Source organism: Phalacrocorax aristotelis, chromosome 12, assembly GCF_949628215.1.
Source record: "Phalacrocorax aristotelis chromosome 12, bGulAri2.1, whole genome shotgun sequence".
NCBI classification, from domain to species: domain Eukaryota; kingdom Metazoa; phylum Chordata; class Aves; order Suliformes; family Phalacrocoracidae; genus Phalacrocorax; species Phalacrocorax aristotelis.
The window spans coordinates 3,876,038-3,900,447 of NC_134287.1; the positions used below are offsets into that span (position 1 = coordinate 3,876,038).

The 24,410-nt window shown below is 44.8% G+C and overlaps 1 protein-coding gene and 2 long non-coding RNA genes across 3 annotated transcripts; 1 reads left to right on the plus strand and 2 right to left on the minus strand.

Annotated features, from left to right (window-relative positions):
* Positions 1–1,451: 1,451 nt before the first annotated feature.
* On the minus strand, positions 1,452–2,728 carry LOC142063742 (uncharacterized). The gene is made up of 2 exons (XR_012662850.1): positions 2,630–2,728; positions 1,452–1,666 (listed from the first exon to the last, which is right to left on the minus strand). It is a non-coding gene; the product is annotated as an uncharacterized LOC142063742 (long non-coding RNA).
* Positions 2,729–3,586: 858 nt separating this feature from the next.
* On the plus strand, positions 3,587–20,854 carry FAS (Fas cell surface death receptor). The gene is made up of 9 exons (XM_075107841.1): positions 3,587–3,698; positions 11,605–11,770; positions 12,376–12,591; positions 15,779–15,887; positions 16,391–16,455; positions 16,802–16,876; positions 17,017–17,090; positions 18,190–18,214; positions 19,616–20,854. Exons 1-9 carry the CDS (start codon positions 3,669–3,671, stop codon positions 20,029–20,031), a joined length of 1,176 nt encoding a protein of 391 aa, XP_074963942.1. The 5' UTR covers positions 3,587–3,668; the 3' UTR covers positions 20,032–20,854.
* LOC142063744 (uncharacterized) lies at positions 18,924–23,092 on the minus strand. The gene is made up of 3 exons (XR_012662852.1): positions 22,814–23,092; positions 20,981–21,507; positions 18,924–19,459 (listed from the first exon to the last, which is right to left on the minus strand). It is a non-coding gene; the product is annotated as an uncharacterized LOC142063744 (long non-coding RNA).
* Positions 23,093–24,410: the final 1,318 nt, after the last annotated feature.

A 24,410-nucleotide genomic window follows, 5' to 3' on the forward strand; every position in this document is an offset into this window, starting at 1 on the left:
ATTTGAGGAGACACCATGCAGCACCCTTACAAAAAAAACCCACAGGGTATTCATAAACCTCTCTGATCATACACTGCTTTCCCACTTCTGTGCTGTCGTATCAGCTCCTCCACCCACAGAACGGGGGTGTTTGGGCCAATACAGTGCTTTGCTACCACATCATCTGAATCTGACCAAGAACCTTTCACTACACCGCTAACCCAGGTTATTATAAGTATCTTAGAAAGGGAGACGGGTAACCTCAAACTGTCAGAATCTACCCGTATCACACTGCAGCAAAACAGCCATTAGTGACAGCAGGTACAGATCATTTCTGGTCTGCAAGACCATAGAGGAAAGAGTACCAGCCGGTGGGTGGAGCAAGATCACCATTTCAATGTTTCACAAAAGATCTGGAAAACAAAGGGCAAAGCATTCCACTGCAAAACTGTACTCAGCAAGAGCTGATGATTTAAGGACTAATGCCACCCCGACCACCCCGACCATTTCCCAACAGGGCTATCTGGTGCTTGTGACAGTCACAAAGCGGAACACGTTTGAGCCACGGATGAAGGAGGTGCAATAGAGCTGCGTGAGTAATGGATTACTCAGCCTAGAACTTGAACCAAAAGTCAAAACTAGGTTGTTCTGAACACATATGAGGGAGGGGAGAGGCAAAACAGAAAAGCAAAATAAAACAAAATGCAGAAAACAAGTGAAACAAAATTACTCTAGTTTGGGCCTGATAATTAAGTGTTTGAGCTTTATCCCCCCTTCCTTTAAACTTCAGGTTACTTACAAAACATGAATCACATAACAAAATGTTTAATTTTAAATATCTCAAAACATAGCTCCTATATTCTCTATTTTCCTCCCTTTTCAGCCAAATCAAGTTGTCCAAAAACAATTTGTGTCCCCTAATCCACATTTTAGGGCAAACTTACCATCTACTAAAAGACAGGGGAATAGTCAACATATACAAGACAAGAAGATGCAAAGCTAACAGGAGGACAAATGTAGCGAGGAGTTCGTAACTCTTCTCAACTTCAACCACTCCTGTATTTATTATATTAAGGTATCCCAGTGTAAGTCTTCTGTGCAGCAATAATCTTCTAATGTGTACTGTAGGTCAAAGAAGAATTTAGGTTTGATGGAACCACTTTGGTTAAGTTACACGATTCGTAATTTATAATACTTACATAATTTGTAAAGTCATAATATTGTGATGGAGTCAGTTTGTCTCGGTGCAAGTAGGCTTCCGGAGAGGGAAGGAAAGGTGTGATGCCAGTTAAGGCATGAATACAGATTCCAGCTCAGCCACTCTCAAAGCCAGAACACTGTGGTTGTGCGTGTCCAAAATAATTTCTCTGGTGTTTTTGCAGCTATCACGAACAGAATTTCCTGTGACCAGTGCACGCACGTGGACACAGAACAACAATAACAACAACAACAAATCAAAACAGCACAGTAAATAAATCAAAAACTTCACCTTAATTCCAAAACCTTACATTTTTAAAGGTGGAACTGCAATAGAGCTAAAAAGTCAGCCTCTTGCGTGTTAACTGTTCTGGAGTTTGATGCCACCACAGCCTGATCCTTCTTTGCATGTCGGGAAAGGTACAAGGCCATCTGCTGGTAAGAAAAATAGTGCAGCATCTTGGACTGCTGAGCACTCCTCAACTGACACCTGAATTAAGGTTTAGATAAAAGGTGAGTATAGAAAATACTCACGGCTGCCACTTCTAGTAGCCACAAATATCTCCTGCAACCCAAGGAACAGTGCAAAGATGAAAACATTGGCCTTACATTGCTCACTGATACCAACTCAGGGTAGTCAAACAAAAAAAAACTCCTCCAAACACATTGCTTTCTCTTGGTTTGTATCCATTATATATATTTAAAAAACACCAAACAGCTACAGTTATTAACTACATGAGGTATGACTCCAAGTCACGTGCAGAGACTATTGTTTTGACAAGAATCCGGTGGCTTTTCAAGTCTCTCAAAGTTTCCCACCAAGACAAAAAACACTCCACTGCAAAACAGCTATCGCATGCAGCCATCACACCTCCGGGGGACGGGCAAGAGCGTGAACCGCATGCGCCCAATAGGCGCTACCGACCTTAGCGGAAGATATGGGATAATTAGGGCAAGAAGCACACCGAGGTGTACTGAATGCTAAGCGATGCCTGCTGAGGGCCCAGTCACATCAGGTTTTGTTTTTAGGACAAACCAGAATCCCCCAAGTGATGAATTTGGAAACAGCTCTACTGAGCTTTCTGCTGCAGCAGCCATCCAGATCCGGACAACGTTGCTTGCAGTCCCTACTCCACCCCTACGCACATGCAAATTTCCGCTCAAATTAACAGCTTCCAGTAGATGCTGATTTGGGTTTGCCCAGTAGGAGCTACAAACATGTAACACTCGCTGCACCCAAGAGAGGGTCATACTCCCTACTGCCACTGGGAAGGCAAAAAGTTGATTGTTGCTTGTTGATACTCCAAAGGCAGCATCTCTAAAAATGTGTCAGCAGCACATTTTGCTTCGTCCGGAAGTGGTTAAAAAGCCTGAAATATCTAAAAGAGCAGCATCTAGAAAAAGTTATGATGTTACGAACCCAGCTTATCTATAAGGCAGCTAAGAGCCATACCTGCAGAAAAACTGAAGGTTTTCTGAAAATCTGAGTCATAAACCACTGAAAAATGGTGTTTGAAATGAAAACGCCAGCTCAGTTACAACCATGGTCTTCCAAAGGCAACGGCATCATGTCGAAACCTGAAAGATCAGAACACATGTCAATAAATGACACCATCACATTATTTGTAACACTACAGGGGAGGCCAGACAGCCGGCATTTCAAACCACTGAAAACTTGCAAGAAAAACAGAAGGAGTGACCGGAAACTGCTACAGAATAGAAGTCATGGCTTGAGCAATCCTTTCAACAGGACAGCAAAAGGCAGTGTCTTCTGCTGCAGGGGATTTCGCCTGTTCTGAACGCCTGCTCCACTCCTATGGATTCAGGACTCCCTGCCCCAAGCCCAACCTTACCAATATTGCAAAACTGGAGTTTCTGCCCTTGGCGGGGAGGCGATGGCTCTGCTCAGCAGCTGAAGCACACGAAGCAAATGCCTCACACCCAGCCAAAATTCTGTGCCCTCAGGGCCATGCCTGGCATCCACAAGCTGCCAAGCGGGGGCACCCGACCCCATACCCAAACGCAGCGGATCCCCGTGGAGAGCCAGAATGGGGGGGAGGAGGGGACGGACACCCCCCTCGCCCCCAAGAGGGGACTTCAGCAGCCCGTCCTCTTTCGGAGAGGGAGCTCAGGGCGCTGCCCGCGGGCAGAACAGCCCTGCCCGTGCCCGCGGGGTCGCTCGGGCCAGGCCTTTGCCCGGGGCTGCCGCTCCGCCCGCTGCCCGGGCGGGGAGGGGGCAGCTCGGCGCCCCCCGGCCCCGCAGCGCCCCCCGGCCCCGCAGCGCCCCCCGGCCCCGCAGCGCCCCCCGGCCCCGCAGCGCCCCCCGGCCCCGCAGCGCCCCCCGGCCCCGCAGCGCCGTGGGCGGGCCCGCGCCGTGTTTACCAACATGGGAGGAGCCGGGCGTGGGCAGGGCGCAGGCAGGGGCAGGCAGCCGGCCGCAGGGCCGCCTTCGGCTCGGCGGAAGGTGCGGGACAGCGCTGGGCAGCGGCGGCATGGCTCGGGAACTGCTTCCCCGGCTCCTCGTGAGTGCCTGCCGGGGCGGGGGAGCGGCGGCGGGAAGCGGCGGCGGGGAGCGGGCGGGAGCTGCGGCGCGCCAGGCCGGGCCGGGCCCGCTGCCTGGTCGCCGCCGGCAGCAACAAACTTTTTTCCGATATTTCAGCTAATTCATTTAGGCCAATTCCCACAGCTCACCCCACCCCGCGCCTTGGGAAACTCTTCTTTCGGGTTCGGGCGCTTTATGGTTTTTACAGCCGTCACTTCTGAGGGTGCCAGGTGGAGGGAGGTGGGCGTTACTGAAGAGCAGCGGGAAAGAAAAAGGGGGATGGATGCAGGCGGCTGTCAGGGACACCGAGCCGCGTACCGTAGCTGCGCGGGCCCAGGGGCAGCTGGGCGTGGCTGCGGTGCGCAGCCCCCAGCCCCGGCCCGAGAGGCTGGCGAGGCGGGCTCAGGGCTCGCTGTGCGGCCGGGTGCGTGCCCGGGCAAAGGGCGCCCAGCGCCCGCCGGCCTGTGCTGCGCCGCGGGGACGGGTGACAGGGCGGTCTGGGAAAGCGGCACGAACGCAGAGACCTGCGGCGGCGGAGTTTTGAGCCACAGTGATCCGGGAAAAGCTAGAGAAGTAGTCCGAGTCCATGGCCCAAAGTGCAGAGTTTATCGCTAGTAGCGGGGAAGGGCCTTCCTTTCTGCATCCCCTGTGCACAGTACGAGTCCCTGCAGCTTCAGACCTCGCGTCACGCGTCTGTCACCAGTACAGCTGTCTTCGCAAACACTCCTTCTGAAGGGCTGCCGTGGACAAGGAAGGTAAGGAAGCGTGTCAGGGCCTGCCGCACAGGGGTCTCCGCCGGTACAGGTGTGCCAGGCCGCAGCGCCCCGGTGGCAGCAGGCCCCTGGGCAGGATGGCTGGGCTCCTGCGGGTGCAGCGGCGCTGCCTGCGCTCCCCGGGGGCTGCCCCGAGGCGGCCCTGCTCTGAGAGCCCCGGGTGGGATAGCGGGGGTCAGGCAGGTGGCAGGAAGCCCTGCCGCAGAGCAGAGCCGTGACCGGCCTGGAAGTGCGGATGTGATGAACACTGCTTCCCCAACGCCAATGCTCACCTGTTTCAGAGAGAATTCACTGAAGTTCCCGTTCAAAATCTCTTCATGGTATGGTTACTTTGCTAATGAATGCAGTTTGCTTTGGGATTTGGCAGGTTAAAATCAGGTGTTAAGGTAAAACCGACTCAAATTCTGATCTGATTTACTATATAAGAGGTAGTAAACTATTTAAAGTGATTCAGAGGGTTATATCCATGCCCCTGCACAAAGCACCATAGCATAGTTAAAATACAAAGAAGGATTTTCATCTGTTGACAGAAGTGTATATTATCTCTTCCTGTACAGGAGCAGCAAACAATTGACAGAAATATCAGTCTAGCTCAGTATCTTGGAACTATTCAGAATATAAATTAGGATTAAAAAGTACTTTATCACAGTGCTCCCAGAGAATCAATATAACTTCTATTCTTATTTTCCACCTGTTTCCAAATTTCAGTACCCCTTAGTATGTGGGACTGTAGCACTCCCACATACTTCATATTTTTTAAAAATTATGGTTTTTTTTTTTTTAATTACCATGCTGTTCCGTTACTTATAAATAAGTAAACCTGGGCAGCGTTTGACATACTGCTTTGATTAAACAAGAACATGAAAGTAGTTTGTTGAATAAGACCTCAATTTTGCAAGGAACTCCATGTTGCACCTAAGTAGAAGCAGCTGCAGGGATAGTCATGCAAAATAGCAATGGCCTACGTAGTTAGAAAACGCTAACTTTACCCTGTAAAACAAGCCGCAAAACCACCTGCCACTCTAAAGGAACAGGCCATCATAAGGGTGTAAAATGTTATATAAATATTTTGCGATTATCCAACATGACTACAGAGCAGGCAGTTTTCTGGAAATTTGGAATTCATACCTTTGAAAACAGGGCTCGTACATTACTGCACTGACCCTTCTTATTTTGCAGACAACTAATGCATGTATTTAAATCTATACATATGAACAGCCATAAAGTCATAGGATGACCCAAGACTCAAGTAAAAGTATAACGGCCCCAATTCTGGAAACATTTGTCTGCTCACATTTCCACAGTTAACTGCCTTTATCTTTGAGGCAACTTGACTGAACCAAGAGAAAATGCCAACAAGAAAACTGTATTGTGTTACAAAAGGAAAAGGGGGAAGAGCCGCTAAATTTCTGTGTTGTCCAGCTCTTATTCATCCTTCGCCATGTCATCATCAAAGTGAGGTGGGAGCTTTTAGTATTGCTCCAACTCTCCCAAACTCCCAAACTATTTATTAGGTGTTCACTAGGACAGTACTCCTAAAAATCAAAATTAAAAAAACCAACCGAAACCAAAATGACCAACGATACAACCCCCACCCCCCCAATAATTTGCATCTGAGTCAGCTGAGATGCAAAATAGTAATGGATTGAATTTGGACAGTGACTATTTTAAGACACTGGACAGTAACTGAGGCTTCTTACAGGCACTGAATACATTGCATCTTACTTGAAATTTAAGAAGCTCAGGATGCTTCTAGTTGTGGGGAAATACCAATTCCCATTGCTGGACTTCGGAAAATGGAACTGGATTCTTTTTGTCCATCTCATAAAAGATTTTAGAACACAAAAAACTTACTGGTTATTTTGGTGCTATCAATTTCTGCCCTGGGGGGCGTGGGGTGGAACGGGATGAGGGGAAAAATGACACTGGAGACACTGGAAGCAGAAATCACTTACCATAGTAAAAGAATTGGAGTAGAGAATCCTCTTAACAAGCACCGTGAAATTACTTACTCTTGGAAAAAGCTATCCTGACAGGTTTAACACAAGGGAGATTAATTACATAGAAAACTGTATTCAAGTGAAGCTAACTCTAGCAACCATTCACCAAAAGTACCAGAAGCAAATCAAAAGTCAGAAAATGAGTTAAAGTTTTTCTGAGCTCCCACTAAGCAAAAAAGCAAGAAAAATCCCCCGCTCCCCCTTTTCTTAACACTTAGAAAGCCCCTGATGAGCTCATGCATGTTGTCCCATATAACAAACGTGGAGTGGAAAAAAAAAGGCCACCAAGTTCTGAAGGCATCAGCCTCCTTATCCATAGGTACCTATGGATTAGAAATGGGAGAAGCGGCTTGCTAAAAATAAAATATATTACAAAGGTAACAGGAGAAAGCAGAGACAATTTTTTTCTCAGGGTTAAAAGTTGCAAAGCTTAAAAAGTTCTGTATGCAAATGACATGTTCACACACTTCCAAAGCTAACATTACATCCCCATAAGGCAGGTCTGCTGAAACTTCTCAGCTGAATGAAGCTGACCTGTTGTACTCTGATACAGGAAGACCTAGAGGCCTTAGAATCCCCAAGTCACACGAGTTTTCAAAGAACTAAAGTTCCTGTCACTCTGCCCTGGGAACACAGATTAAATCAGATTTTGTAAGTCTCCTTAGCAGACGCCTGTTGTGAAAGCATTCTGGAGGATGCTGCAGGAGTGAAGAAGAGGGAGGAGGTAGAAAGCTCTCTTAAATGCCTGGGCAATGCAAAAATAATTATTATGGATCATTTTTATGGATTCTGCTAAATTTAGATATCCCTCATCTATTGGTTTTATTACCATCAGCTGCTTAGTTCAATCTAAGTCGTCAGTTTAGATATGACAACTATTTTTCAGGTTAAGATGAAAAGGTAGAAGAGAGCCTCTGTGAGTCATTTTAGGCTGAAAACATACAGCCACTCTTTGAACGTACACATCATAAAAAAAGCACCTATCACCCTTGCCTATGTAAAAGCTGCTAAAGTGCTTCCTTTCCGCTATTAGCGCTTGCTGCTCGGTGACAACAAGGGAAGCAATTAAGGTGTGCCCAGAAAGCTAAATGACTAACTGGCTCTTTTTTCCTATAAGACACACCGAAATTTTTATATAGCAAATGGATTGCTTTTAAGATGGTACAAATCCGGGAGGAGAAAAAAAAGTTAGTGTGTTGCTTTGAAAAAACTCCACAGTTTTCTCATTATTCCTTGTACCAGATGGCAGTATAAGATGTCCCTGTGAGCAGAACCCATGTAGGTGTTTGGTGCTGCTTAAAGTGTCAAATTCTGAGAAGTGATCCCCACTTCTTGTAAGTGTACCAGGAAGTTCATCTCCGTGAGTGACAGGGGAGGGCTTCCATCTAAAAGCGTTACATTTCTGTCCCTCCTCACTCTATCAGTGTAGTACAACTTGTATAAAAGCATAAGCAAGAGGCGGGGAAGTTTGCTCACATGAGGAAAGGCTGTGTCTTGGCACGCACTGTGATGGCAGGCGTTCGGTAAAGACAAAAAAAAAGTCAGCTAAGTTTCGCTGATATTAGTAATTTAGAAAGATGTTTGCTGCCTCCGTTATGTGACATTTTCTGCACAACTCTCTCGATGTTTTCTTTCTCTGTGTGTGCTCTGTGTCCGTGCCGTTCAGTTCCTCAGCTGTACCCAGGTACTCTTTGTGCCTGCATTAGGGCTGTGGTAACCTTCACTCCTACTCTTCTCTTTACTGTTGCTCAGGGTCTTTCCCCCCCGCGCCCCCACTTCCAAAAATGACTTGACTTCTATGCTCTAAAAAGGGGAGATTTGGGTGCCGAAAGCAGGACGCTGGGTGTCCGTGGGGGTGTGCAGCTGTGAGGGCAGGCGAGGAGGAGGGAGCCGGCTCCTCGCAGCGGGGCGGGCGCCACTGAGCCGGGGCAGGTTCGTCAGAGCTCCAGCTGCGGCGTTCGAGCTCAGCAGTAGGTGGTCAGCGGTGCTGGTCCCGTCCTCCTCACTTTTCCTGCTGAGTCACAGTTCCTCCATGGGCAGGGGTGGATAAAGGAGTCATTTCCCCACCAACTTCCTCATGCCCTGAGCGGCCCTTGAGCTGGCCCACCATGTACCTCAGCTGCCTTCAGGGCCGGAAGCCTTCTGGTGCCATCAGCTTTCCTGGGGTGGCCAAAGATCCATCGTGCTGCCTCAGGGCCTTCCCGGCCTGGTGACCGCCTCGCTTCTGGACCCTTCTGCTGGCCAAGGCCTCATGGCAGGCAGGCCGGTCGGGGCTCGCAGGCCTCCGGCTCCCACAGCTGGGACAACGCGTGTCCCCCGCGTTGTCCTGTGACCATCCCCTCCCTCAGCCCGGTCCGACATGTGGTGGAGAGCGATGGAAGTGCAGGGCTTCACCGTGCTTCAGGGAAAGCCAAACCAGACTGGACGTATGTCCCTGATGGCATTTTAGTTATTATTTTTTAATTGGATTTTCTATCCTGGTTTTTAGTAAGACAGTTCTCCCACACAAAAGGAAAACAGATCATCCTAATTTGGGACATCCATCTGACAAGCTTCTGTCATTGACTTTAACCTTCTGACATCATTACTTGGGGATTCAGAGAAGAGCACGCTTGAAGCTTTGGAAGCCAAGGAAGAAGGTCAGAGCACTGAGTGGGGGAAGAGATGGGCTAAGCATCTGTGCCCACAGTTTCTCAAGTGCTAAACTGCCTGTTTAGCAGCTGAAGCTTCTCCTCCAGGTGCAAAGAAAGGCCTTCATTTCAGTCTAGTAACTGGTATTACATAAATTTTAAAACAGGTGGCTGCTAAGGAAAGAAGATGCTTTTCACCTTCCCATCTCTGAATAGACTAGAGGATCAAAAGAAGTGGCTATTTGTAGCAGTCAGCAGACAGTGGTCATACTGGCTACTTCAATTAATTTGCCACAAATAACGCTTTACTTCACTTGAGAGCTCAGTTTGAAATCCAAACCCATTTTTCAGTAAGTTAATATGTAAGATAATTAAAGGGTTCTCTGCATCTAACTAAAGTTACATCAGCATCCAAGCAGTTCCACACAAAATGATGAAGATTTAATTAATCAGCTATTAAATATCACCTTCTGGCAGGGAAAAAAAGTATAATAATAAAAATAACGAGTCCTCAAATTATTAGATAATTCCTGAAACATGTATGTCCCTTGTTGTTAGCATTAACAGCTACAGTCAAATTTGTATTAAGCTGCAATTCAGAAGTGTTCAAAGATAACCAACCAGTGAGAATTAACCTCTTTCAAATATCCAAGACAAAATTAAACATAAATAATTCTAGTCAAGTTATTTTGCATACTGATTTAAAATATGAGTGAATCTGTGATCAGCAGGATTTCTAATCCACACAGTGCACCATTGGTATGAGGATTTAAAGTTTCTTTGTATTGCACATCATTCCCCACTAATCTCCTTTCAGAAGAAGGTACCCTGCCGTCCCTCTCCTTCACAACTTGGCCTGTTCTTTCATTTTGCCAACGACAATAGCATTGCTCCGTGTCTTTCCAGGCATCATTTTTCTCTCTTCCTCAGTATCCCTCGCAGTGTATATCTCTTGAGTCTTTTGTAAAATATGAAACAGTATTTTTTAATGAAGGAGGGACAAGAACAGTGAATGTAGAGCTCAGCTTAGATGTTAAGACTTAAAACTCTTCAAGTTAAGGACTCTCTTAATTTTTTGTTACAGCTCCACACAGATAGTAAGTAACACACGCCTAAAATAAATCGTGAAAATGTTCAAATCACTCCTAACTAGCAGCAGAAACTGGGTTAAGTAAAGGGAGGTTGTCCTTAGGCTGTCGTACATAACATTTCTAGGAGGGAACCTAGTTCTGCAGCCAACAAGCATTACATACCTCCATTATATAGGCATCTCATGCTTAATGCATGCAAATTAAACAGAATTCCACACAAACCACTGCCAAGAGGAAGGCAAACTGTGACCAATGACAGGACCCGAGGGAATGGCAGGGAGATGTGCTGGGGAGGGTTAGGCTGGGCATTAGGAAAAGGTTCTCCATGCAGAGGGCGGTGGAGCACTGGAACAGGCTCCGCAGGGAGGCATCACGGCGCCAAGCCTGACGGTATTCAAGAAGCACTTGGACAACGCCCTCCGACGCAGAGTGTGAATTTTGTGGTTGTCCTGTGCAGGGACAGGAGCTGGACTTGAAGATCCTTGTGAGTCCCTTCCGACTCAGGGCATTCTATGGTTCTGTAGCAGGCCTATGCTTCTCATTTTCCCACCCTACTCCCAAAATAGAAAAAAAGAATGGCTTGGCCGATGGTCCGTAGTGCATTCTTATTATCAGGAAAAGAGGCAGCACAGTGATGATTAGTAAAGTTACTAGTGACTAGTAACAGGAAAAAGAATTTTAAAAACCAAGCACTATGCAATTTAGCTTGACGGTGCATTCAAATAAATGGATCAGGATGTAAAATAATTTGAAAGGAGAGTGATACTTTTTTTTCAGGAATATATAGGCATCATCTACTAAGGAGAAAAATAATTGAATTGGAAAACAAAGTGAGAACAAGTTAATTTTAGAAATCCAGTGTTTTTGGCTGAGATTAAAACATTTTTTTTTCTTCAGAGATGCATTAACACTGCTCAGTTTGCGAGCAACAGTAGGGGGGCAAGAAGTTAAGAGAGATATCATTTGAATTAAGGAAGTTCTCTATGGAAGATTATTATATATGGAAGTACTTGCTAGGAAAGGGCAGATCTAGGCACAGTGATCTGAGGCAGAGAAAGCTCTTCAAGAAGGCAATGGGATTTCCTTTGTTTTGCACTGTAATTAGGCATCTTACGTCAGCTGTTACAACTCAGATGTATGGGTCTGTTCTCAGGCATTGAAGTTCAAATGGTCAGTACTTGTAGTGGTAGCAGATAGCACTAAATCGAATATGTGTCCTCATTGTCCATTAACTCTTCTGAAGTAATGGACAACTTTAATAAGGGAGTGAATATCAATACATTTACCAATAGGGTAACAGTACTGATGTAACTCTGTGTTAGTAGTAATACACACCTACAGTCCTTGACAGTTTTTTTTTTTTTTTGATAACTTGCTATTCTTCTCTTCTAGGTGGTTGTCTTAATTGTTGAAACACAGTGCAAGAATGATACTGAAGCTCTAATACACACAGCATACAATAAATTAATTACAAGGAGGATCATTGCTAAGAGGGAAATTAGCTGTAACCTGGATGAATACCTATCAGGTGCTACGTGTTGCAAGAAATGTGGACGTGGTAGGTACCAATTGTGTAAGACTGTGTTGTAAAGTCATTAAGGGTAGAAACCACAACACTCACAATTGCTGTCTGCTGTGATAGCTAAGCAGTATGCTGTGGTTTCCAGGATGCAATGATTCATTCTAGCTGTATCATTCTCTGCTACAGGACATCAGACACTTGAAAAGTATTTCTTGAGCTCAGGGCACCAATAACTTTCCACTACAGATAGCAGTTCTCACATAAGATGCTTGTCACAAAAGAGCAAAGAATTACATACATGTCTCTGAAAGAGGTTAAAAAAGTGCAAGTAAAGACTTTTGCCTACGAGACTCTATATATTCATGGGGTTTCCGTCTTTGCATGTACAGTTTTGTTTGCTGTGTTCTCTTTCAGTCCTAAATTGGAGGAAGAGGGGGAATAATCAAATCTTATGTGTACACTACATTCCTGAAAAGCATATATATATATATATATGCATAAAGAATATATATATTCTTTATAAATAATGTCCATATTTGTAAACCAAAAAGTGTTAAGGATTAAAAAGAAAGTTTTAGAGCTGATGGCTTCTGTCCAAAGGTATTGCAAACCTTAATTCTTGGGTTTTTCTGTCTCTACAGGTTTTGTTAAAAATACCAAGTGCCCAACGGATATTAGCAAACACTGTGTTCCATGTGAAAATGGAAAGGAGTACATAGACCATGTCAATGATGAGGAGAAGTGTTCAAGATGCCATTCATGTGACAGGACATTCGGTACATCTGTAGAAATAGCAGCTCTAGCAATGAATTCTTTGATACGGGATTTGACTGAAAAGTCTCCACAATCCCTGAATAGTGGGTAGCATCTAGATTAAAATGTTTTAGCAGTAGTACACAAAGGAATTTATGACAAAGTCATAAGTTTATCCCTCAGTTCCCTTTCATCAGGCACAAAGTAGGAAGAAGAACAAGCTATGTCGGTCCATTATTTCTCCTTACGCAATCATAGAATAGTTTGGGTCAGAAGGGACCCTCTTAAGATCATCTAGTCCAACCCCTCCGCCTTGAACAGGGACATCTTCAACTAGATCAGGCTGCTCAGAGCCCTGTCCAACCTGATACTGAATGTTTTCAGAGATGGGGCATCAACCACCTCTCTGGGCAAGCTTTGCCAGGGTTTCACCACCCTCAGTGTAAAACGTTTCTTCCTAAAACATTTCTTCCTAAGTCCGAATCTACCCTCTTTTAATTTAAAACCATTACCCCTTGGCCTATCACTACAGGCCCTGCTAAAAAGTCCATCCCCATCTTTCTTATAAGCCCCCTTTAAGTATTGAAAGGCCAGATGGGGGGATTGGCCTTGGTGCGATGGGGAAACTGAGGCAGGGAGTGGGGATGGACCTGAGCTGGATCATCTCAGCTCTAGGTCACAGATGTGTCGGGGTGGGGGGACCCAGGAGTGCTGGGCCCAGCCACCCCCACTCCAGGCTGCCGCTGCTTTGGGGTCTCTCCCCTCACCTGAACATCCACCCCTGTTTTGCATGTGAAACTCAGAGCAGGATGGAGCCCTCTGGAGAGAGGAGTAGCAGCAGCCACACATGAAAGCAAGCGGCTGATGAAGGAGATTAATAAAAGCAATTATTTGGAAATTATTTTTGCTCCATTCCAGCCTGTTTGCTTCTAAACAGCCTCGCTAATCGCCTCCCAGCAAGACCACAATAACTTCCCTCTGATTTCCTCCCACACACACTTTTTTTTTCCCTCTCCTCTCTCTCACCTGTCCAAGGGGCACAGAAACATCATCCCTGGAAAATATTTTAAAATAAAAATTATCCCAAGTGACACCCCTGTCCCTTATCCTGTTTTTGCATGCCCCCCTTCTCCCGTGCACTCTTGATGAACCTGTGATATTGTAGCAATGTCCCCTGAAGCGCCGTGGGGACATGATTTAGGAGAATATTAAAGGCAATGTGGAGATGTGAAGGTGCCTCTCTCAGGGGGAGCTGGAGAAATACTAGCACAGATGGGCCGAGCAGATTAAACATTTCCATCACATTGTTTTCAAATTGTGTTTGCGGTGCCTGAGGGTTGGTACTGCGGTCAGAGCGTGCCAGAGCTGCGCAAAGCTGGGAGCTGCGCGCTTTATGGAGTAAATATTAATATGGCAGTTTCACATGGGCTCCCAGTCCCATCAGCGCCATGGATTGGATGCTGCCACTGCTATTGTCTCTGCCTTTGCGCAACCAAAGCAGCCCTTGCAAAACAGACCCTATACAAATTGGTTAGAGTCAAGGAAGAAAAGCTCTCGCTCTTCTCGCTCTGTTAAAAGGAGGGTGTTGTAAGAAACAGGGATGGGAGAATTCCCAATGGTTTCTTTCATAGTCTTTCATGTAACTAATAATATTAATTTAAAATTGCTGGACCTGATAGAGTGATGTCTTTTATACATTCAAGATCTGTGTGGGTTATGGGATCAAACGATGAGACTACGAGGCATGCCCTACCGGGTCAGACCAGTGGTCCACCTACTCCTGTATTCTGCGTTCAGCAGTGGAGGCAAGAGACGCTATTTAGAGAAAACACAAACCAACCTCTCTACTTTCTATGGTGTGCTCCCTGCGAAGCCTGCCAGCATCCACAGTTGTAGGAAAGGGTGTTAGAAGGTCCATCCTTACCTAGCCATTTTAGTATCCATTTACAAGCCCTTTGTGCATGAACCTGCTGGGGGGCACCAGGTTCCAGAAATTCACTCCTCGTTGCATAAATACCCATCTTAGGTTTGTCTGGGGTCTTTGGGGTGGTGGTTTTTTTTGTGTTTGTTTTGTTTGTTTTCTTTTTAAGTCCATTACACCTGTCTCTTACCAGTTCTACCAGATGTCCTGTAGTTCTAGTATACCTGGATTTAGGGAATGATAGTTCTGCATTCCTCATGTCCAAAATTGAGTTTGGTGAGTGGAGAGACAGCTCTTAACTGCACTATGGTTATACTCAGATCACCTGCTGGAATATCAATCTTTAGAGCTTTTCCCTCCCTATAACACCTCCATATGCATCGAAAATTCTCCTCTCATTAGCTACTGCATAAGCATTTCTGCATGGGTAACGAAGTTGAGTACAGCAACACAATTCAGCATTTTGTACAGTGCAGCAAAGGAAACTGTTAGTTAAACTGAAGGGTACTGTGGTGGCTAGTCACATTATCCCATGGACAATAAGGTAGTTGAAGAGAATTCAGCAGAAAACATTAGGCAGGAGGAAAATTGCCACTGAAGTTCCGTGAGAACCAGTCTTAGGATCATTCACGTTTGATATTTTCATGAATGCTTCAACACTGGTTTCACAGTAAAGCTTAATCAAATTTTGAAAGGTAATATGTTTTCCTGTTACAGCAGGGCACTGAGTGTGATAACTCAAAAATTTCCTTCTGTTCCTACATGCCTATGAAAGTAGCTTTCATAGTAGGTAGGTACCTAAAGTAATTTTTAATGCAGAAATATTTTTGCGTAGATGGAGACAGCTTCATCATATACAGTGAGGATAGGTGAAAATTAATTCACTTGTTTTGATAATTAAGCAGGGAATATGTTAGCCAAAAGAGTGAGTGCAATTCCTCACCATTGGAGGTCCTCAAGAAGAGATAAACTTGTCTGTGAGAGAGAGTAAAGGACTTGTCTCTGACATCAAGCAGGGAGATGGGCTACGTGATCTTCTGAGTTTCCTTCTGGCTTTACACTTCTGAATGGGAAAAAGAAGCTGACAACCTTTGGCAGCGCCAAGTGAATCCTCTTCCAGCAAGTACTTTATTGTGAGATCGGTTTTTTGAGCTCTTGTCCAGTAGAGGTCTCTTTGCCATCTCCGTATTTCCAGTACTGCAGCAGCGGGGCTCCTTATAAAAGCTATATTGTTCTTACAACTAAGCCTCACCAGTGCCAGCAGTGGTAGAGCTAAAAGCGTGTAAGTTGGAGGACAAGAGCTTCTGAGCAGGGACCTGCTTTTAAGGCCTACCTTTTCAAACTAACAAACTTTAAGAAATGTATTTTAGGTTTGGAGGTTGCAGTGAACTGTACCCCAGAAAAGGACACACAATGCGTCTGTGCAGAGAACCATTTTTGCAGTTCTCGACCATGTTCGCTCTGTGAGTCATGTACAATGTAAGTTTATACCTTCATCATTAAATATGAAATTATTAATACCATGCGTTGTCATACTTTCTTCCAGCCAGTGTCAAGGTAGAGGCTAAGGTAATGCATAACTCGAGGGTAAGCATACTAGTTTTCTTTCGCTGACTAGTTGACTGACTTAGCTCAGTCAACTCAACTTGCTTCCATGCAGGCTTTCCAAAGGCACACAGGGAAACCGGTGTATATCTACCAAGCCTGTGTATACTTCTCAAAAAATGTAATGAGGTATCTGAGCTTTCCTGTTGCCTTTGTGTGATCTACTGGAACATCTAGAAAGAAATTTCCGCACCTTTCGCCACTGCCGTACCTTTCCATACTGTTTTCATACCTATTAAATTCCAAACCTCAACATCTTGATATACAAAATATTTAGCTGATAAAAGCGTTAGAAGATTTTGGTTTGCTCTGTTGACAGACTTTATACAGAGAGAAACAAATCCCATAATAATAATTTTTGTTCATGTTTTCTACAGATGTGAAAGCGGCATAATTGAAAAGCCGTGTACTTCAAATTCAGACACTGTGTGCGGAATGAAAGGTACTGTTTTAAAACCTAGCATGGTCTAGCATCAGCTGTTATTTTGAGAGGCTATTTCAATTGTACAGTGCTACACAATGGCCCGTAGTGATTCCTGACAGCTGGGGGCATCTGATCTACTGGGCCAGAGGATGACTGCTCTTTTCCCTTAATCACTGTGTAGATGTAGGAGCTATTACTCCTTTTTAGGGGCAACTCATGATAGGTAAAACTTTAACAAAGAGGTAGCTTCTGCCATTAGGAGACAACAGAAAGGCTTTTATAATCTGATGCAATCCTGTTTAAAATTTAGAGTGTGTTTCTGTATTGTATTTCTTGCCTTAACTTTCATGTGATGTTTCCGAAGCTCCAACAGAAGTGCCATGGTGGGCCATTCTTTTGATAATTCTGTTACTACTGGCAGCTGGAGCGATATGCTTCTGTAAGTGATTTCCTATTCCTTACTCCTGTCGTACTCTGAATAAGATATTCAGCTACTTACTCGGCTGTAATGTTATACTCTTGGATTCCAGAGGAGAGATACAATCTGTCCTCTATTTTAAAAACACTTTTTTGTTTCAGACAAGAGAAAACAGAAGGGTCTTACTGGGAATGGGAACCTAGCCAAAGTAGTCTCCACAACAGATGCTTCTTATGTAAGTATTGTTGCTTAGATGACAAAAAAGCTTCATGCAAGGAACGGTGTACCATTTAAATTACACTGGGACTCCCCAAGCATGTGCATGCCTCTCTTCCATGACATTAATGAAGTAAATTTCACTATGAGGACTCTTTTGGGAGAAGTAAGAGGAACCATGTATTATTTCTTCAGAATTTGTTGACATGTTTCCTAAGTTACATGACCAAGATCAAAACTTCATAAATCACCAGGCCTCCCCTGACCCAGCGTACCTGTCCCCATGCATATTTTTAGGCAATAGCAATTTTGAGGTGATTCCCCAAGCTTACCCAGTCAAAAGAGGTCTGTCTGTCTGTCATGGTTCAGCCCCAGTTGGCAACTAAACGCCACGCAGCCGCTCGCTCACTCCCCCCACCCCTGTGGGATGGGGGAGAGAATCGGAAGAGCAAAAGCAAAAAGAACTTGTCGGTTGAGATAAGAACAGCTTCATAACTAAAATGAAAGAATTATAATAATGATTATGATAATAATAACAATAATGATCATGTAATAGAAGGGAAAAGGGAAAAAGGAAAAAAAAAAAACGAAAACCACAAACAACACAACCACTCACCCCCCGCCGACTGACACTGCCCGTCCCCGAGCCGCAATTGCTGCCTCCCTGCCCCAGCCAGCCCCTCCCAGTAACATACTGGGCATGACGTTACATGGTATGGAATATCCCTTTGGCCAGTTTGGATCCGCTCTCTTGGCTGTGCCCCCTCCCCTCCCGGCTGCTTGTACCCCCAGCAGAGCCTGGGAAGCTGGAAAGCCCTTGACCAGTACAAGCACTGCCCAGCAATAGCCAAAACATCGGTGTGTTATCAGCGTTGTTTTCATACTAAGTCCAAAGCACAGCACTGGGCCAGCTGCCGTGAAGAAAATTCACTCTATCCCAGCTAAAACCATGACACTGTCCGACCTGATTCCCTCACTCATAAAAACAGGGAAATCGTGGAGAAAACAAAAAGAAAATTAACCAAGTCCTGTGTTACGAAACGTGTTTATCCTCTTATGTGAGGTTGGTGTTTTACAAAACTTGCTTCTAGTCATCTCTCTCTTGCTTCTCTTTTCAGGAGAATGTGTGTCTCATAGAGACAGGTAAGAGAAAAGCAATTTCTTAAAATTCAGTAGAAAAAAAAACCAGTCATGTAAGTCCTACACTGAAAAAAAAGGTATTTTTGTGTAGACTTCGGCACTGCCCAGGGCTGTCATTCTAGCGCACCAGTGAGTACTTATTAAAGAAATGCCAGTTCATAATGTGCTTATTAAGGTATTTAGTCGTATCGTGAAAATTTTGCCTCAGGAGGAATTTCTATTGTATGGGAAGCAATTACTAATTGAAAACAGGTGAATTTCTGTTTTGCATATGGTGCAGACACTAGGAGGCAACAAGCTGGATTTCTAGAGTCATGGATAATTATGATAATGGCGCAGTCCCACACCCAGCAGTGGGACCGCAGAAACACAAACCTACCGTATGTTCAAGGGCAGATCCACAGTAGTAATGCACAATAGGAAAAGAGCATAAGCTCCAAGGCTGAATCACAAAAAAAGACACGTCCTGTTCCAGGACCCTTCCCAACACCATTTTGAGCAAAACGGGTACATGCAGGATGACCAGACTTCTGTGATAGAGAAGGGCAGAACAGGTTACAGAGGGAGCTGAGATTCTGTGTCGAGCGGTAGAAAGCAATATGGATGCAACCCTAAATATCTGAATTCCCTAGCATTTGGTAGGAACATGTAAAAGCAGACTCGCTGTGGTACTGTAAGCTGGCAAATATAAGAACCCTCTAAAACTCAATTTGCGGTTCTAGAAAGCAGGCATTCTTTATTGCAGTGGGAGGCACACAGGCGATCGCTCCACCTAGTGTGCACCCCAAGTTGTTCTACTACAGGAGTCGTACGCAACCGAAATAGACATGTTCATTAGTTTTCTAGGAAATTATTATCGTAGTCATACTGTTCTTATACTCATTAATATATGCACATGTCCTTAATGCATGTGCATTTCTGTTCGTTGGTGGTCTTCCGGGGTCCTCTGGTGGTCGTTGATAGTCTTCCTCACCGTGTCCGCTGGTTGACCTCAGTCTTCGGGCATGCTCAGTTCGTTATTGGCTTGGTTACATAATTCTTACTGATACTAAACCAGCTTATTCTAGCACATCTTCCTTATTTATTCTACTCAAGGATACAGTGTCTGCAGACTCCCTCCTACCTAATCACACATAGCAAATTCTGACGCTATCTATTCGCAAAGTATTCCAAGTATTTCAAACTTACCTATGTTGCTCCAATTAGAAGGGACCATATGTTCTTTTTGAAGTTGGTGTCAGGTATCAGCTGTATATTATAAAAAATCACGTATAAAAGATACTGAGTCATGAATACGTGAAACTTAATCTGTTTTGGATAGGAAAAGTATCAACTCCAAGCGCAGGTGATAAAAACCAGTAAGATATAAGTGCCAAGAGCACTAATTGCCTTTTATGCTTCTAGATGTTGACCTGAGCAGCCACGTTGCTGGTATCGTGGAGGAGATGACACTCCAAGAAGTCAAGACGTTCGTTCGAAATCACAAAGTACCAGAACCTATCATAGATCAAATTCTTCGGGATTATTTTAGTGATACATCTGAACAGAAGATTAAGCTGTTTCAAGCCTGGTATCAAAGACATGGGATAAAAGGAGCCTACAGAACCCTCGTAAGCAGCCTGAGAGAGCTTAGAATGTGCACTGCAGCTGATAAAATTGAGGAAAAATTGAAGGCAGCTGCTTCCAGCTGTCAGGAAGGGGGACAGTCCTATAATGATGACACTGAGCAAAACAAAACCTGCACTCAGGAAGGCAGAAACTCTTATGATGATAGTGCTGAGCTAAGTAAAACCTGTTCTGGTAGTTTGGAAGAGACATAGCACAGAGTTATTTGAGAATTATTTCTGACTGAATTAGTATTTTTCTAATAATACAAGTAAGAAAGCTTTTAAATGCCATTTTCATCGGCAGTTCTGATTGATTCAAGGAAGTACAATATGAACAAGGAATAATTATGATTTTTCTAAAAATATCTTTCCTTTAGAAAAAAGGTTTAACTTTATTTTGGTTGTTGAGAACTGGGAGGAGAAGTTTTATACCTTATTTACTAAGAGATACAATATAGGAGTCCAGCTATAGGATTCACTCCAAGGAGAAAGGAGTAGTCATTATTTGAGGAAAACGTCTCAATGTATGGTCCTGCATTACTTAATTGATGTAATGTTTTCCTTACATTAGAACTGTGGGATGTTGCGTTTTTCAGAGTGAAAACTCTGGTGTTCAGAGTCTATGAAGTGTAGCAGGAAGAATACTTGAACAAAAAAAATTTGTTATATACACCTGATTAATTTTGAATATAGATGTTGCCGTGTAATTAAATTCTACTCTACTGTAAATGGAATTCTGCCTTGTATAAAAGCACCTCTGAGTGTGTACGCAGAGTTTTGTATACTTGCATATGTATGTGCAAGTTTTCTGTGCAAAAGCTCCCTTGTTCTCTGCAATAATTGCAGCCTTTTCTAATGTTAAAACCATTCAAAGAAGCAGGAGCTGAAGCAGTACAGTACAGCAGAACCATGACTTTTGGAAGGCAACCTGCAGAAGCTGTGAAGCCTCCATAAGCAAGTGTGCCACACCAGCTTTTTTAATGCAGGAACTGCTGCAATGGAAACTTCATTGTCATTAAAAAAAGAAATCCACGTAGTGCATGACTTCTGTCTTTCCTTCTTATCATGCAACCTACGGAGTAATTTTTAGGTTTTCTTTTACTCAGGTTAGTAAATCACAGAAAGGGGAGATCACCGTCCTGAAAAAAAACAACCACCTTACCTTTCTTCCATCGCAGAGCACAGAGGGCTCGGCTCTTAAATTCAAAGAGCCAGTAGTGCTGGCTGCTTTGCAGCGAGGCCTTTCCTGCTCACGTACCCATTTATGCAAAGTCCCATAAAGTCTTTCAGCAGGAGTCCTTGGTGGAAAGGTTTGACTTTTCTAGGTCACACAGAAAGCAGAACAGCTTTTTCCTTTGGCTCTGCCATCAGTTCCCTAGAGAGACTCTCCAGTCACTCTCAACACTCAGCCGGAACATCAGGAGAGCTGCTCCCACCTGCCAGCCAGGGCGTGCCGGTGTGTGGGGTAGGGTCCAGTCGCTGCCACCTGGCCCTGGGGCTGTGAAAAGGGCAGGACAGGTCTGGCAGCGGGGTGCCAGGTGCTGGTAATCAACCCCTGGGCAACGCCGGGTGCCCACAGCCGTGTGGCGTTGCTCCAAAACATCACGTCGCTAGAAGTGAGGTGCCTGGGAGGGCAGTGCATGGCCTTTGAAAGCAGCTAGAAATTTGTGTATGGCATTAGGCGGGAGCCTGAAAAGAAAGGCAGGACTTAAAGCTTCAGAAGCTTTAAGCCTTTTATAGGCTTGACTCATCAAAGTCAGAGCATGTTTTTTTTGCCAGTCCCAGACCCGGTTTAGGTTGTACAGCTCTTTCCACAAGGTCTCGGGGACCTCACAGATGCTAAGTGCTTGGAAAAACCTTCCACCTCAATTTGGAGCTTCTTGCCTCTAATCTTTCTGCATTTGCAAAGTGTCTAATCAATCAGCTTCCAACTACTATACTGCCAAAATCCCCACACTGTGCTGCTTTTCAAAGGAAAACCTTTAGGCTGCTGTAGCCAGATGGTTTAATAGCCCTGCACCAGACTTGTGCACCTATGGACTGATTAGGGCATGCCATTGTATAAATGACTTGTGTCTGTGCTATCTGTGTACAGACCTGACGTGCTGCAACAGTGTGTTGCTCGTTGCCATGTTTTGGCCAGGCTCCACATATATCTGAGAATAAAATACCTGTCTTCCTTTCAGAAGAGCAGCATGGCAGTGGTACAGGCTGTGCCAGCCTTCCTACGCTGCAGTTATGTAGAAGCACAGCCAAGACAGGAAGGAAGGAAAGCTCCGTGCTCTCACAGCCCTGGTAGACAGGCTGTTCCCTGTACCGTGTCCCACCCAGGAAGGCATAAATGTAGCTTAAATATATGTTGGCAGGTGCTTGACTTGAACTTTGCCTTTTCTTGGCTCTGGCTTTATCTCAGAGTGAGGCATCTGCCCACTAGAAACTAAGGTTGTCCATCTCTCATATAGTCAGTATAACTGACCTGAACTAGGCAGATCTTAAAATGGCATCAAACCTCATAAATTTGTGGCAGTGAAATAGAACGAGAAATTTTTCTTTCATCACACTGGAATTCCCCAACCTCAGTATAACGAGGATGGTTAAAAAAAAAAAGTCCCTGAGCGGTGAGTCATAGTCTCCTTAGAGGACGTCTGCAAGGCTGAACCCAGACTGCCATTAACTATAGTGGTTAGCATACACCATCTTTTTTTTTCTTAACTGTTAACACTGTGTATCAAATAAGAGGATTGATTATATTGTGCAGTTGATTCTCCAAAGGAGTGACTATGTGTCTACATTGCAGTCAGCAGGGCAGCGTAGAGCTCTGATCAAGCTTAAAGTACCCGGACCAGGGACCAAAAGTGATTTCATTCTATTGACTGACAGTAACATGCCCAACTTTCCATTGCTTCCTGCTTCTGGCCTCATTTCCAAACTAGGGCTGCACAGGAGAATCATACCAAGCAGGCTATATTGGCACTGTTTCACCTTTTGGTCTCACCTTTCATTCTCAGGAGGAAAGTCGATGCAGAGTCTCATGCCGATAAGCAAGACAACTGCCACCGCCTCAGCTGCTCGCCGAAATATAGTTCTGGTATCTTCACCTTAGGCTCTGCACTTTGCATACTTGCCTTAACCAGCCTCTTTCTCCCAGATGACAAGGCTGTGTCATGAGAAGTCTAAAATAACTCTTTTCTCAGCTTTGGGTAGGGTTAAAAATAAAAAAGAAAAAATGAAAGCAACAGAAATTACTTTGAAAACCGGAACTGTCCTGTTTTATGGAAGCCCAGCATGAGAAAAGCAAGCGGTAACTGAAACAGAAACTTGCCCAGGGAATGACTTGGCACATTCTGAAGCCTGAAGCCAAAACTTTGCAAAGCGCTCGTGTTTGTTATTTAAATAATAAAACCAGCGCCGTTGTTATTTAAAAATAACAACAATAGAAGAACAGGAATATAGAAATAAAAGGTCAGAAGGATGCTTTTACTTCAGTCCCCTGAAATCGAAAGTGGTCACAGGAGGGAGGGATCTGTTTAGAAACGGAGCAGGCTGTTTTGCTGCGTACACCCACTCCTTCTGCTCACCCACTCGGCAAAGTAGAGGAGTGCCCGCTGCCCTGCGAGCAAACCAAACACCTGCGAGAAGACAGAATCAAGGTTACTATTACAGTGTGGCACCAGAGCAAAGTAGGAGAGGTTCAAGACAGCTCCGGTATACAGGATTGCTGCAACATGAAACGAATTCTTCTTAAAGCTGTCCTCCAGGCTGCCAGTTCTTGAAAAGACGTTGCTGAGAAATGAAGTGCTGAGTACAAAGAATCAGAAATGTTTCGGCACAGATGGCATGACAAGCACATTAAAGTGTGAGAGAGCCGTAGGCTTATTTCCTGTGTGGAGGAGAGGAAAGGAAAACAACACAAACAAATTCGTGAGAAGATGAAAACTGTATTGGGAAAAGCCTTGGAGTTAGACAGTTTTCTGGTTCTGAGGGAAGATACAACCTCAAAATTCACATTCCTCCCTTACTGTTTGTCAATACTTTGAATTTGGACTTGAAAGGGAAGTTTTACATTCCTGCTATCCCACTGCTAGCGAGAGGAAAAATGCCTACCATGTGTATCTAGCCTCCAGTACAGAGCTGCGGTTGAGAATTACAAGGGATGTGGGAACAATCACAAAACTTAACAAACAGTGTTTTCTGGGTAGCTTTTCTGTGGTTTTAGTTCCAAGTTCCTCTCCCAACTGAAAGCAAGACTTTTTAGGCAGACAGAGTGCTAGAGGACCCTTTCCTATAGCTTTACACAGAGGTCTCTCGCTCCTCCAATAAACCAGCAAGTGTGACAAAGGGCTGTTTTCATAGCAGACGGCCCAGTGGGGAACCAGCAAGAAACGTCCGTGATCGCAGGGATGCTGAAAAGAGGCTCCTGAACAAACACGGGAGGAGTTAGCGATGGAAAGCAACGGCAGGAGAGAGCCAAAGGTGCAGTCCTCAGAGGGAGAGCGCTCAGCCTCCCGCGCCCCGGGGCATGCAGCACACGGAGGCCGCTGACCCGGCCTCCCATACGTCTTCCCGAAGTGGTGTCCATATGTCTGGCTGTC

Coding starts and splice junctions, on each gene's coding strand:
- FAS (XM_075107841.1), top strand. CDS start 3,669: ATGGCTCGGGAACTGCTTCCCCGGCTCCTC. Junction 3,699..11,604: donor AACTGCTTCCCCGGCTCCTC/GTGAGTGCCTGC, acceptor CTTCTCTTCTAG/GTGGTTGTCTTAATTGTTGA. Junction 17,091..18,189: donor CCACAACAGATGCTTCTTAT/GTAAGTATTGTT, acceptor TTCTCTTTTCAG/GAGAATGTGTGTCTCATAGA.